At 52.3% G+C, this 15,119-nt stretch overlaps 1 protein-coding gene across 2 annotated transcripts in view; it reads left to right on the top strand.

Annotated features, from left to right (window-relative positions):
* Uvssa (UV stimulated scaffold protein A) overlaps nucleotides 1–14,164 on the top strand; it is a 36,657-nt gene extending 22,493 nt beyond the window's left edge. Inside the window, exons 8-13 of one of the 2 annotated variants that reach the window (XM_032916688.1) lie at nucleotides 7,782–7,953; nucleotides 8,388–8,510; nucleotides 9,908–10,091; nucleotides 10,602–10,713; nucleotides 12,955–13,129; nucleotides 13,870–14,164. In XM_032916688.1, coding sequence (XP_032772579.1) covers nucleotides 7,782–7,953; nucleotides 8,388–8,510; nucleotides 9,908–10,091; nucleotides 10,602–10,713; nucleotides 12,955–13,129; nucleotides 13,870–13,942 — 839 coding nt within the window. In that variant the 3' untranslated portion in view covers nucleotides 13,943–14,164. Of the gene's footprint in view, nucleotides 1–7,781; nucleotides 7,954–8,387; nucleotides 8,511–9,907; nucleotides 10,092–10,601; nucleotides 10,714–12,954; nucleotides 13,130–13,864 lie in introns of both variants that reach the window. The other variant, XM_032916687.1, reaches the window with a different exon arrangement.
* Nucleotides 14,165–15,119: the final 955 nt, after the last annotated feature.

The raw sequence follows: 15,119 nt of genomic DNA, 5'->3' as shown, positions 1-15,119 counted from the left end.
CCCTGAGTCACCCTGTGGCCAGGACATGGCAGGACATCACACAGGGCCTTCTGGGCCATTTGATGCTCTGGCTGGGGGTCGGGGATGCATGCAGTCTGCTGGGGATGCCTTTGCCCACACGGAGCCCACACCAGGGTGGAGAAGAGGCAGATAGCGTGACAAAGGAATCCCGGCTTCGTGTCTGCGAGGTGGCAGACATGGCCTCTGACACAGGATTGTCTGGGCCCCAAGCAAGAGGCAGTTGTCACACATAGAGCACTACTGTGACAGACAGGCGCTTCCCATCGAGGAGCCTCCTCTTTGCCAAGAAGGCTCTAAGAGCCACACTCTGTACCCTAGGCTTGTGCCCTCCAGAGAAAAAGTGTAGACTTAGAGGGGATCCAGGACCCAGGTCACAGCCTCAGGTGACCTGAGGCACCACTTACGCCACGAAGATGCAAGGAAAAACAAGTCATCTAGCGTCTGTGGGGAGTACACAGTGGATTTGCACTGGCATTATGGGGTGTAATTTGAATCTGTTAAGAGCATTTAGATGATAAGATGACTTGTGTGTAAAGCTATGACCCATTAGGGAGAGGTGTCAAGCCAAATTAGCCTAGGCAGACCCACCCTTAGTCCTCAGTCCTTTGCCTAGTGCTGCCTCCTGGGGAACCAATGAGTGTGTGATTGTCAGGAGGAATCTCCCACACTCAAGGGCTACTGGTGGCCCCTTGTCTGAGCACAGTGGCCTGGTCTGGCCTACTCTTCAGAAGCACCAATATTCTGATGCCCCAGGGACGAGCTCCCTGCCTAGTAGAGCTGGCCTCTTATGCCCGATCACCTCACCTGCTGCTTGTGGGCAAGCCTGCCGTGCTGCGTTGCCTGCCGTGCTGCGTTTTGAAACTGGTAGAGTTTCTCTAGGCCCCCGCCTCATGATGCTCTCTTCAGCCTGCAAACCCCACGACCTTCCAAACCTCTACTCACATGCTTCTCACCCCACGACCCTCCAAACCTCTACTCACATGCTTCTCACCCCACGACCCTCCAAACCTCTACTCACATGCTTCTCACCCCACGACCTTCCAGACCTCTACTCACATGCTTCTCACCCCACGACCCTCCAAACCTCTACTCACATGCTTCTCCAAGCACCAGTCTCCACCCGAGGTGGATTTTATTGTCGCCCAGCTTACCTTTCTACCTGGTAGGAGATACGTCATGGCCAACACCAGCAAGTGCTTCAGGTATACATGGGGTGACATGGCCGTCCTCCTGTGCCCAGGATGGTCTTTGCCTCCTATGTCTTTACCCTTGCCTGGATGAGGTCCTTGTCTAGCAAGGTGCTGGTGTGGCTGTGGTGGTATCTGAGGCCACCATACTGAAATAAGGGCAGTGAGGGCAGGTGAGGCAGGGATACTTCTCAGGGTCCAGGCAGTGTGGCTAGCACCTACCTGTGTACCTGGGTTCTTCCTTTTGCCCTCCTTGGAAGCCACACTTTTGGTTTTAAGCTGGGGACTGACTTTGGCTCTTGGAGTCTCCAGGGCATCCTGGGAGCCAGCACTGATTCAGGGATCATGATTGCACCAGAATTTTCTAGCTTGGGCCTTTGCACCCTGTTCTGATGTTCCATTTCCTTCCAGAAGACATGGTAAGTCTGACTCTGCACAGGTTTTGAGCAGCTACAAGTTCTATCAGGCAGCGACAAGCCAACACCAGGGATTATCCTCAAAGAACAAAGCAGATTCCTTTCATCCTAGGATGCCTTTGGCCCATGGCTTGGGAATGGCTAGTGACAGTGCCAGTGAGGACAGTGTTCACAGATGCTTGCTTAATGTCACCTGGAAGATAGGAACACACAGTGAAACCCTTTCCAGCCACCAGTGGAAATAGAGATGGCTAGAGCAAATCCCTCCTCTCCTCATCAGAGATAGCCCTATGTCTGCCCGTGTCTAGACGGCTTCTGCCTGTTGGCCTTTTGAGTCCAGCAAAAGAAACTGAGCCATAAAAGCACTGTGAAGCGTCTCCCTCCACACTTGCTGGGACACTCTCTGGGACACCCCATGAGCAACCTGCTGTAAGGCTACACAGGGAAGTCACAAGTGGCTCTGGTTTGGCAGTTACAACTCACATCTACTTGTGGTCATCCCAGCCTGCGTCAGGCCCCACCACAGAGCCGTGCTGCCCTGCTACCTGTTCCTCATGTAGACTAGTCCATGCTTTTCAATAGAAGGCTGCAGGTCCCACTACTGCATGTCGGGCCGTTTATTACACAGGAGCAATAACTACGTAGTCCATAACTCCTGCACCAGTGCCCATCATCCTGTGTCACTGTCTTCAGAGCCTTCCACATACACTAAGCTGCTAAGGGGCCTCATCTCAGCCTAACAGAGAGCGGAGACATTGCTGGCTTGCTCCATTGTCTGGAGTGTAGCCCTCTCTTGGAGGGCTCTAGGCATCTGTTTTAAACCTAGAAGGCAGTGGGGGCCGGTATGGACTGAACCAGCTGCTCTTTGGTATTTTCCAAATGGCATCAAATAGAGAACCTAGCAGTCTGGGAGGGTTGGCAGGGCGTACAGGGAGACCCCACATTAAGTACATACAATCTGGCTGTTGGTGCCACCACTGGGCTGAGGGCCACAGGAACCAAGGAGGGTTTGGTGAGCCCTTGAGGCCAGCAACATATCAACACCTAGAATTCCTGGAGTGTTCACAGGAGGGGCTGGGGCAGGAGGGACACTGGCCCATGGGCAGGACCTGTGGCGCGGATAGAAAGAAGGTGGGAATCCTTCATCATTATACCAAATGGAGACTCCCTTGAGAGCAGCAGTCGAGGCTGGAGGCTCCGGGCGGGCAGGCAGACAGACAGACGACAGACAGACAGACAGACAGACAGACAGACAGACAGACAGCGTGCAGTGAGTTCAGTTCATAATGCTAGTTTATAGTCCATCACTGTTTTTCCAATTAAACACAGGCGAATCTGAAGTGTTAGACTCAGTCTAAATCCACACGGCTGAGGAAATCAGGCTCTTTTTTCTTTCTCATTTCTTTCTCTGAATTTTCACTGAGGGACTTTTATCTTCCCCTTAATCCTACCATTTCTGTCAGGACATAATCTCTTTCTCAAATTTACATTTTAATTACAAGGCCAGCTGAACTAGGTAAAATCAATAGTGTCAGCGCGCGGCCGCCTAACTTTGTGCGGAGCCCCAGCCTCTCCATTTCCTCCTATCGATCCATCTCTCCCGCACTGTCTGCTTTAGTGCTTCAGGCAAATAGGTGCCACTTGGCCAATTTAAACAAAAAAAGGAGCTTTGGACATTTTTATGACTCTTTCTAAAAGCAACCGTGGGAGTAAATTTTGGCCAGGGGACTACTAGAGTCAGGCCCTGCAAGGCAGCAGGGCCATGGTGGTCATCAGGGTAATGTCTCATTCTTTCAGGGTCATGCACCCTCCGGCCTGAGGAGTGTGCTCTGCTTTTTGGGTTTTAACTTTGAAAATATGTCAGTGAGATTGATTTTCTATGACGGTGTGAAAACAGTGGTGTGTTCAGTGCCCTGAGTGTTTACCCTGCTCTAACACGCTTACCCATCTTCTTAATGGTTTAAAACAACAAATCAATGAAAAATATATTTCATTCTTGTAACTCTTAGGAATTCTCATATTGATCTTTTGGCTGCGATTGTATCTATCTAAATGTCACATTGTTCACTTACCAGCCTTGCCTCCCTGCTGTGTATGCATGTATGCAGGGCTCGGCTAACCTGCTGGCTTCCATATTGCCAGTAACATAGACACTGGGGGTCATATGTTTGCCACCGAAACCTGGGACACTGGTTTTTGTTGTTGATTGTTGTTTGTTTGTTTGTTTGTTTGTTGTTGTCTTTGTTTCTTCAAGGCAGGGTTTCTCTGTGTATCTATCCGTGGCTGTCCTGGAACTAACTCTGTAGCCCAGGCTAGCCTAGAACTCAGAGATCCACCTGCCTCTGCTGCCAAGTACTAGGACTAAAGTTATGAGCCACCACTGCCTAACATGGGACACTGTTTTTACACTTAGACCAGAGGAGGGGCAGCCTGGTATCTTCTGATACACAGTGTGGCCAAACCTTAGGACTACAGAACTCCAGAGCCTGGAGGTAGCTGTCTGTGACTCCACTACCCTCTCAAAGTGGCCCTGCTATCATCCTCTGTTCCCCACCCATGAGGATCCAAAAGTCAGGGGCCGTTACTTATGCTCAGGGTGATTGAAAGCAGAGACAAGTGTTCCATATAGACTACAGAACAATAAATATTTTGGCTTTCTGGGCTGCATCAGGTGTCTCATAGCCACCCTGAAAGTAACACCAGTAAAGCACAGATAAATGGCTATGTCTAGGACCAGTAAGACTTGTAGAAAAGCAAGCAGCCAAGCAGATTTGTCCCATTGCCTTCAGGGCCCCGGAAGCCTCAAAGAGCAGCTGGTCCTTTCTGTGCCATGTCAGGCTGACCTTGGCTACAGCGAGTCCATGATGAGCCTAGAACTCCTAATGACTTAGGCTGTGGCCTTTCAGAGCTGTAGGCTTTGCCATCCCAAGGCCTCAGGTAGAGTGCATTGGCCTTCCTTGATGGGTGTCTCTTTGTTGCACAGACTTCAACTTGAAATCCTCCTTCCTCAGGCCTTCTGGGTACTAGACTCACGTAACTATATCACATGCCTAAAACACTCATTGATCTTGAGTCTAAATAGTAATGCACAAACTTAGCTTAGCATTTTAAAGCTTGATTTAGGATCTTACTTTGTAACCCAGACTGGCCTTGGCCTCGAGAATCTCCTGCCTGAGTGCCCCAAGTGTCCTCCTGGACGACAAGTGAGGTCCACCTTGTACTTTGACTATTAGGCGAGGTTCCGTCCACATTTGTCACACCCTCCTGTATTCTTTATACTATTTTTAAACTTACCTACTTTCCTGGTATTAACCTGTTTCTTCAGATGTCTTTTGATTGTTTCTTAACTTTTTTATTTTAGCCTCTCAATAGATGTTTATTTGCTAAACATATCTGACTTTCTCAGTCCATCTGCTCATAGATTTATTAGTTTGTTTGACAAAAGACAGGTGATCAGGACTCTCTTATCCTACCTCCATGGCAGTGGACCACCCTCACACCCACTGAGTTAATGTTCTAATGTCAAACGTCATTTACTCGTTGTTGTCCTGTGCACTGTGGTTTAGATTTTCTTTTTCTTGATGGATCACCTGTGCTAAGGATAGAACTGCAAGGGGTGGTTCTTGTGAGGTCTCTTGTCCATAAGACTCCCTCTGTACCTGTGGTGGGCACGACAGCTCAGCTGGGTGTTCAGCTGTGAGCTCGGTGCATCTTCCTATCGCTCTCTTTTTTTTTTTTTTTTTTTTTTTTTTGGAGCTGGGACCGAACCCAGGGCCTTGCGCTTCCCTAGGCAAGCGCTCTACCACTGAGCTAAATCCCCAACCCTTCTCTTTTTCCTTTTCTCCTTTGTGGTACTGAGGCGAGGACACACAGCCTTACACACACTAGGTACATCCCCAGCCCTTCCCTGTGCCTTTCTAGATGGCTTTGCCTCTAGGCCCTGAACCTGCTTCTTGGTTAGAAGTGCGGCTGCCACTGGGATGCTCACCTCTGCGCCTTCCTCTTTGTTATTGTTATTGTTAATGTTATCTGACCTCCTCTTTCCAACATATCTGCCCCTTCTTCACCTCCTCTGGCAGGCAGGAGCACTGAAGAGTTTTTTCAACTGTCTCCTATGTTCCGTTTGCATTTTCTTTTCTCTGGAATTCCAGACAGAAGAACCCCAGGACCTGTGTCTGCCCTGCACATCGCTGCGCTGTGCAGTCTCGCTCGTATGCCCTACACTGGTCCCTCTGCCCTGCAGGCACCCAGCAAGTAACTGTTCCTCTGCAGCGTTTCCTGATCTCACCTTTTCTTTAATTTTTATTTTATGTGACGGGTGTTTTGCCAGCTTGTATGTTTGTCCACCATGTGTGTGCCTAGTGCCTGAGGAGGCCAGAAGAAGGGCCTGGAATCAGGCAGTTGTAAGCTACCAGGAAGTACTGGGAACTGAACCTGGGTCCTCTGAAAGAGCAGCTATCGCTCTTAAGTGCTGGACCATCTCTCCAGCACCCCTGCTCCTCAACTCTGATAGAAGATGTCTTTCACAGCCTTTTCCCTTCTGACTGCCAGAATGGTGCTGTGCAGTGTATTCACAGCACTGCTGTGCTCTCCTCCCCGCTGGTTTCCCCTCTTGCCCTATCTCAGCTGTGGAGTCTACCCAGTCTCAGAGAAGCCGGGTAACAAGTGGACGGTGCCTCTGGAGTCCCAGTTCTGACAGTGGCCCTGTATACAACAAGCCAGACCCAGAAGTGGGCAGGAGCAAAGTGGCAGGATTCTGCCTTTGGAATGTGAGAGTGAACGCTGGGCTAAGATTGGTGTCATCTGCCATGTCCCATAGAAATCCTGGTGTCAGCATCATAACCTCCTCTAGCTGGTAGGAAGAGGGGTAGATATTTCAGGATGGCATCCTATGGTCAGGGGCCTGACGTCTGCCCCACAGTCACAGAAAACATACTGCAGCCACATGACCCAGGCCTAGCTGTAGCCACCCTTGTGGCTTTTGAAGTTTTGGGCAGCAGTTGGGGACTGTCATGGTGGGTGTTTCTTCTGAGGACAGCACAGGGGAGAAGAACCACTCAACTTGAATTGTCACCTTCATATAAAGGCTGGGTTGCTTTGTTCCCTGCTCAGTGAGGAAAGGGCCCCTGTCAAGGGGAAGATAGCCTCTCTTTGGCATGGCAGGTATTACACAGACATCCAGCCTCTCACTGTGGGAAACTATGGGCAGAGATGATAGTGTCATCAGCCTGTACTGTGAACAACTTTGGGTAGGCTCTTGGTAACAGTCCCTGTAGACTAGGGCCACCGCAGTCCTTGCCCTGTGCCTTACTTAAGAATGTTCCCTCTATCTGACAAGCTGCAATGACAGGCGTCTCTTGTGCTATTGCAGGAGTAAGTGCTTTCATGCATGGATGCCTCTGAGACCTGACCACATGCTGCTCCCCCAGTCTTCCCTGGGTTACAGAGCGATGTTAGAGCTGAGACCTGACCACATGGTGCTCCCCCAGCCTTCCCTGGGTTAACAGAGCGATGTTAGAGCTGAGACCTGACCACATGGTGCTCCCCCAGCCTTCCCTGGGTTACAGAGCGATGTTAGAGCTGAGACCTGACCACATGGTGCTCCCCCAGGCTTCCCTGGGTTAACCCCCAGCGATGTTAGAGCCCTGACCACATGGTGCTCCCCCAGCCTTCCCTGGGTTAACAGAGCGATGTTAGAGCTGAGACCTGACCACATGGTGCTCCCCCAGCCTTCCCTGGGTTACAGAGCGATGTTAGAGCTGAGACCTGACCACATGCTGCTCCCCCAGTCTTCCCTGGGTTACAGAGCGATGTTAGAGCTGAGGCCTGACCAGAGCGATGTTAGAGCTGAGACCTGACCACATGGTGCTCCCCCAGCCTTCCCTGGGTTACAGAGCGATGTTAGAGCTGAGACCTGACCACATGCTGCTCCCCCAGTCTTCCCTGGGTTACAGAGCGATGTTAGAGCTGAGGCCTGACCACATGGTGCTCCCCCAGCCTTCCCTGGGTTACAGAGCGATGTTAGAGCTGAGACCTGACCACATGGTGCTCCCCCAGCCTTCCCTGGGTTACAGAGCGATGTTAGAGCTGAGGCCTGACCACATGGTGCTCACCAAGTCCTGATTTACAGAATGATGTTAGACATGTGTTGTTTCAGGGCTGGAGCCAAAGGCCCCCCTGAAGACTCTGGAGAAACGTACAGCTGTATGTAGCGTACAGGAGAGGACCAGGAGGAGAAGGGAAGAGGAGGCCTCAGACCCCACCTCTGCAGCTGCCCAGATGTTGCGGCTCCAGGACTGCTTGTCATCTCCCTCCTCCTCCCCTACCAGGTGATTCTAGATGTCCCATGTTACTGGGCCCACAGCCTATACTGCCACCACCTGTCTGAAGCACTGGCTGGGCTGAACAGGTTGCCCAGGAACGCTCCTTTGAGAGGTATCCTGGAATGTGTGTGGCCTAGCCAGCTAGCACCTGCCAATGTGGGGCATGGTGCTCAGCTGGACCTGTAGCAGTCCTCTGGAGGCCCTGCGGCCATGCCATATTCTCACAGGAAATTCCAGGTGACTTCAAGCAGGTTCACATCACAGATCAGAGCCAGTGCTCGCAGGGCCAGCTCGTTTGCTGGACAGCAGCAGCCAGCCCGTCAGCTCAGGCCCAACAGGACATTAATGCTGACCCAGGCTTCTGGCCTGCACTGGGATGTGGGAGGGAAAGGCAAATAGCCACAGGGGTGGGCGGCCCACATGTGCTGCTCTGTTTTCAGGGGACCTCTGGGGCCAGAGGAAGCCCAGAAGCAAGCGGAGCGAGCCCGAGCACCCATGGTGCCCTTCGGAGTGGACCTGTGCTACTGGGGCCAGGAGCAGCTAACAGCTGGGAAGATTCTTAAGTGAGTCTCAGGTATCTGGTCCTAGGGCTCAAAGCACAGCCTGGCCTTATTCTGTGGCCTGTAGGACGCTGGGACTTGAGCCTTACTATCGCTTCTTCAGGAATACCCACGGAGGTTATCTGTGACTCAGGTGAGGGAGTAGCTGTAGGAGCAAGCTCAGTTCCGAGACCCTCCTGACAAGTGTGGCTCCTCAAGATGCTGGAGGCAGATGGGCTCAGGGTGAACTGGGTCAGAAGCTGGATTCTTGTTCCCCAAGAGCCTTCTGAGTGGGACTACCCCAGCACAGATAGCCAGGCTGCAGATAGCTAGCGGAAGGTAGAGGGAGAAAGACACATCTAGGCGTACAGGTGAGAACTTACCTACAAGGAGGAGGGAGGTGGGTGGCTGGAAGAGCCCAGGCTGCATTTGCTGGCACTGCACTTAGGAGCCAGCATTGGAGTCTGAGAGCAGTGGAGCTAATGACGTGTGACCCTCGGGCTAAGCTTATAAGGCAGGGATTGGGACCTCGAGAAGCCTAAGGACGGGAGCCAGGCCTCCATGTGAGAGTCCTGGTTCAGGGCTTTGCCCTGAGGCTCCGTGCTGTTAACTCTTGGTGCAGCTAGGCTGGTTCTGAGAGACTTCCCTGAGTTCACGCCATAGCCAGCCTGTATTGTTGATGCCGTTTCAGTTCCCTGGCCTGTGCTGTTTCACCCAGCTACAGCCAAGACTAGTCAGGATCCTCGCAGCCCTGCCAGCTCGTGAGGCAGCGGCACCATGCGCAGAGCCCAAAGAACCTGCTGTGTGCTGTTGGGTCAGAAGGTCGAGCCTTTGCCACAGAGTGGCATTCAGGGAAAAGTGGCCCTCATAAGGTCTGGTGATGGACTGACTGGCTGGAGCTCACTGGTATAGGGCATACACGAGGGCCTAAGTTCAGTCCCGAGCACTGTCAGGAAAAAAAGAGGAAACAAGGTTTGGTGGTGGCCAAAACTCCATCCTTTGGTGCCCTTAACACTGAGTGAAGACTGGGTTTGAATTTACACATGCTTCTTCCTCTGCTGCATTGGTACCTTGTCCACGTCAGAGCCTGTATTCACCCACTCAGGGGCAAAGAGACCCTTGACATGGACTCACATTACTTCAAAGCCATGGCCTCCAGACCCTGGAGCTGCTGCCCTGCTTTGTGACAGGAATCTAGCCTTAGGCTAGCAGTTATACCCACTATCTTTGGCTGGTTCGTGAGCATCAGGATTTGAACCCAGTTGTAGTGGTCATGTTCTCTAGTCTAGGAAGGCCTCAAGGCCACCAGGGGCAAGTACTCTCCCTAGGATTGAGAGTTAATTGGGGTGCACTGGGATTGGGTCAGCCCCCTTCTTCTGGTCTGGAGTAGCTGCCTTGAGGATCTCTGGTGCTCCTTGCAGATCCGACTCTCAACACCGCTTCTGGAAACCCCATGAGGTAGAGGAAGAGGTGGACAGTGCCCATGTTTCTGAGATGCTCCATAGCCGACACATTACCTTTTCTGGGAAATTCGAGCCTGTGCAGCACAAGTGCCGGGCCCTCAGGCCTAATGGCAGGCTCTGCGAGCGCCAGGATCGGCTGAAGGTAAGGCCGGTAGGCAAGGGCATGGACATAAAGCTGTGCCTACCCGGGGAGAGGCTGGACCACAACTAGTGGCCTGGGAAATGCTGGCCCTCTTTGCCTCCATTCTAGCCCAGGGACGTTTGTGTTCTGAAGAGCCCTGTAGAGGAAGGTTTATAAGCAGTGTCATAAGTGCTTAGCCAGTGACCATCAGGGGACTGTGTGGAGTTGTTTGTCCTGAGCCCTGACACTGACTGAGAGACCATCTACAGTAGCCAGACCACTCTTCTGCAGCTAGAGCAGAAGGGCTGACACACAAGGTTGGGGAAGTACATGCGTGCATACCAAAGGTAGCAGAACAGAGAGAGACTGCTTTGGATACACAGACCAGTTCTTAGACTCCTGATGCTGTCTCTCCCCAGATCTCCCCCTCTGTGGGGAGGGCACATGATTAGGGGACTTGGCTGTACCACCCTCCCCTAGAGCTATTTGTGCGATCTCCTGGCCATCAGCTGCTCTGTGCTTTTTGTATAGTGCCCGTTCCATGGGAAGGTCATCCCCAGAGATGACAAGGGGCAGCCTCTCAACCCAGAAGACAGAGCCCGTGAACAGAGGCAGCAGCTTCAGCAGCAACGGGCTCATCCAGGTAGGTGTGTGGGAGCAGGAGAGGGACTGCAGGCATCGCCCTGGTCACCGAGTTGCCAGTTCTGTTTGTAACTGAGAAGCAAGTTGGAGGCTCCGTGGGCAAGGTTGGGTACACGTGGCTCGTGAGGTATTTGAGGCTCACCACAGGAATGTGGATACTCCTGACTCCATACACTACCATGTCAACATCCGCACTAAGGGACTAACCCAGAGCCTTCCCTATGGTAGGTAGCACTCAGCCGCTGAGGTTCTGGTCTTACCCCTGCTTCCCGAGCAGATGATGGGATTGCAGCAGGCTGTCTCTCCTGACCCAGCTCTCGTGCTTAGCGCCTAGGTGGTCTCGCCTGCCGACTCGACTCACCCTGCCCCCGCTCCCCCCAACACCTCCATGGGGGCTCAGACTCAGTCTGGTTTTACACCCATCCTGGGGGCTGTTGTCAGCCCGTAGAGGGCCCTTCTGTGAAGGGGACACGTCTGCAGGCCCCTTCACAGCTTCTTGCCCTGTGGTTATACGGCACAAATACCTGATTCAGCTGTGTCCAGATACTTGTCTGGGTCGTAGAGCGGTGGGGAGGGCCTGACCTGTTCATCTGCGGGAGAAGCCTTCCCTGGTGGCTCACACTCATGAGCAAATTAAGTGCCTATTTTTGTGTCAACCCTGCAGAGTATCTAGTTTTCCAGCCCTCGGTGGCTTGTTAACAAACAGGTATCAGGCCACGGGCCAAGCCCGGTGCTGGCCAGTCAGATGTGAAATAGCATCTCTTTACTAACTGCAGTATTGATCCCGCCTCCCTCGCACACAGGGCAATTTTCTTTTCCCTGGTGCTAACCTCGGTGACAATGCACACGGTGCTCCAGGGCCCTTCAGCGCCCAGGAAGGCCGCACAGCCCCAGCATCTATTGATTTTCTTCAAAGGCTTTTAAATTGCTCCTTCATTTTCCTGAGGTGCTCATTCCATCTCCACTGGATGCCAGCATTTTTTCGTTGTGTTTAAACAATTGCTCCATTCACCAGGTTCCTAAACTGTGACGCCTTCTTATTACTGGGAGATAAACTGTTTAGACAGTTTTCCTTAATCTTGGATTAATCGTCCCTGTATCTGAATCGTGCAGTCCTGAGTTCCTTCACTTCAAAAAAAATCAGCTTGGAGAGGCCATGCCATCTGTCTGTCTGGTGTGCTTGCTTCTCCCTCAGTGGACATGCCCCTCTCACAGTCTGGCTTTGCTGCCACCCCGTTTCCAGGCACCATTCCCTGTCCACTCTGCCCCAGCCCATGGGACCTCTTTGGCATGTGGATGCCCTTGTAGTAAGGAATGCCAGGCTAGGCCTGCTAGGCTCACCCATAGGCCTGAAGAGTTAGGTTTACTTTGCCTTTATCTGATTCACTAGACTGACTTTCCCAAGCCAGGCTGGACCAGTGTCACGCCTAATGGAGCTTAGGGGAGCCTGTGGAGGTGAGCCAGCAGAGACTAAGGAGGGAACTCAGGAGTCCTGGACGCTGACTCCCAGAAGGGCCTGGTGCTTATTTACAATCCCAGCAGCCCTACACGTGAGCAGTGATCACGCCCTGATCAGATGAGGCTGCTCAGTGGGTCAGGTACTGTTCAGGTCCCCTCTTTCCACAGACCCTTGTGGCTACAACAGGCAGTGACCAGCTTACAGGTGCACTAGGAGGCCCATAATCACACTTCCTATGAACCAGAGAACCCATCTGTAGCCTGCCATGCATCTCACCTCTGGATACCCTTGCTTCACATGCCAGTTAGCTTCCAGTTATGTCTGAAGGCAGCACAGTTGGCCTGACTGATAGGGAAGTGGCCTGTAGACACTGACTCCATGGCCAAAGGCCTGAGTACTGCCTACCTGAATGGTCAGGAATGTAGGAGTAGTGGCTGTGGGGTAGGCCTGCCCGGATCCTTCCAGCCTGTTCAAGTGGAGGGCACCCTTGGGATACTGGGGGAGTCAGTGACAGAAGGATTCCTCCTGGCTCACCCATAGGCCTGGGAGAGGGGCATGTCCACTGAGGGAGAAGCAAGCACACCAGACAGAACAGGGAATAAGGGAAGAGATGTCTCTGGGGGGATCGCGTCCCAAGGTGGCCATGGCACTCAGCACAGACCCTCTCAGACAATGGCGCCAGGGCCTGCAGCAGCAGGCTCCAGCCCTACATCCAGAAGAAACCCACAAGGGGCACCCCTGGCTCATGCCAGACATATTTTGAAATTCTGAAGTTGTGCTCAGATTGGCAGGACCCTGAGTTTATGAAGGACGTGGAGGCAGCCACAGGGGTGGACCTCGGTTCATCCAAGTATAGCAAGAAGGGCAAAGGTAAAAAGAAGAAGCACCCCAACCTCACCGACCTTCGAGAACGTGCCAACACTGCCCGGGCCCGCCTTGAGAAGAAGGTCTTTGCCAAGTAAGAGCTACTCACTGGCCCAAGGCCTCAGGCTTTGGTCTAGGATGTGTTGGGGAAGAGCCGTTGAGTTGCTGGGAGCTTCTGGTGACTGTATTAGTCAAAGTAATAACCAAGATCAGCTGTCGCAAGTGACCCCAAGCCCTGAGCAGTGACAGGCCATGCCAAGAGCTGAATGGGAACAGAGCTGCAGCTGAGTCGGAGTCCACAGCCACCTCTCTGTACGTAGAGCTGGTTACAGTAAAGTGGCCCTCAGAGGCCAAGTGCTGGCTTTGCTGTGCCATGCTGGGTTAGTGCTATGCCGTCTGTAGGAGTGACTCAGAAAAGGCAGGCGTGGTGTTGGGCACGGCTGGGGCCAGATACTTTATCGTAGCACTGGTTAGTAAGCTCCTTGGTGGTCAGCCTTGGGTTGGGGTGGAGGCTAGTCCACATGGGCCTCCTGCGATTTCCTACAGCCCTTTCTGGAGGCCTTTACCTCTGTACCTGCAACCCATGTTCAATTGTGCCTTCGCCCTAGCGTGCAGCCTGGGATTAGCAAGCATGGGTTCTTGGAACTGCCTTCAGCTGCAAGGAGACGTAGCCAAGACTTGTGGTGGGTAGCAGACTGGTGACCCCTGCTGTCTGAACACTACCTTACAGAAGTCCCACCAAGCTTTATGAGGTCCAGAGGCAGCAAGCCAGCCTAGGACCCCAGAGTCCTGTCAGGTCCTTAGTCACATCACTGTGCTCTCTCCACAGGGGAGCCGTGCAGAGAGTAGTTGCTGCCATGAACCAGATGGACCAGAAGAAGCACGAGAAGTTTGCAAACCAATTTAATTATGCACTGAAGTAAAAGGGTGTGGGTGTGCCGAATGCGCATGGTCCCCTCTGGCCATCAGCTCCTTCCTTCCCTTTCAGAGCTCACTGGGATAGGAAGAAGGGCAGGCTTAAGTCTGAGTAGAATTAGAGCTTTTTTATCTGTGTGTAACAAGGGAAGGATGCATTAAATACTCTGCAGGAGGCCAGGGGAGGCCAGGGTTTGAGTCCCAACTATTTTAACCACACATGTGGTACCGCACCTATAATTCCAGCACTTGGAAGACATAAACAGGACTGAGTCCTAGGCCAGTATGAATTACAGAGCAAGACTGCTTGAAAAACAAGAACAAAAAGCCAGATGAGGAGATGCACACCTGTAATCCTCACTCCTAGGAGGCAGCACAGGAAGAGCAACACGAGCTGAAAGCTAACCTAGTTGCCAGGCATGGCGGTGGCTTCTTAATGCCAGCACTCAGAAGGCAAGGCAGGCGGGTCTCTGTGAGTTTGAGGCCAGCCTGGTCTACAGAGTGAGTTCCAGGACAGCCAGGGCTACACAGAGAAACCCTGTCTCAAACAAACAAACAAACAAACAAACAAACAAACAGCTAACCTAGTCCAAGTTGTAAGTTCTTTCTGGGGGTGGGAGGAACCCCTTCGGGATGGTGAACCCGCATTGGAGTCAGATAGGGGCGGCCACTCATCTGGTTGCAGGTCAGCGCTCGAGCAGTGTGTGTGTCCCTAGTGGTGCTATGTACTTTGTAATGCCTTCAGGAATCTGCTCTTTCATGCATACGCTATTTAATACAAATGTCCACCTCCTGATAAAACTCTGGACTGGCTCTGTTGGACCCTAACTCACATGTTATGCAGTCCCCCTACTTTATGCACAGAGCTTGACCAATGACACCATCTGCTTCCAGGGCTTTATTATCCTCAGACAAACTGCCCAGCCACCTCTAAGTCCACTTTCTATCTCCATGTTTGTGTTTTTTGGAATAATTGGGTCTGTGGTTTTTGTTTTTGTTTTGTTTTGTTGAGATGTGGCAATGCCAGCTGGTCTCCAACTCACAGAGATCCTCTTGCCTCTGCCTCTTCAGTACTGAGATTAAGGCCATGTGCCACCACTCCTGGCTGAATGTGGCCTTTTGTTGCTGGCTTCTTTGCCTCTGTTTTAAGATTCTTCCGTATTGTAATA

This window comes from Rattus rattus, chromosome 11 (genome assembly GCF_011064425.1).
Source record: "Rattus rattus isolate New Zealand chromosome 11, Rrattus_CSIRO_v1, whole genome shotgun sequence".
Lineage (NCBI taxonomy): Eukaryota > Metazoa > Chordata > Mammalia > Rodentia > Muridae > Rattus > Rattus rattus.
Note: the sequence above shows the minus strand (reverse complement) of the source record. Positions and strands in the feature narration are given on the sequence as shown.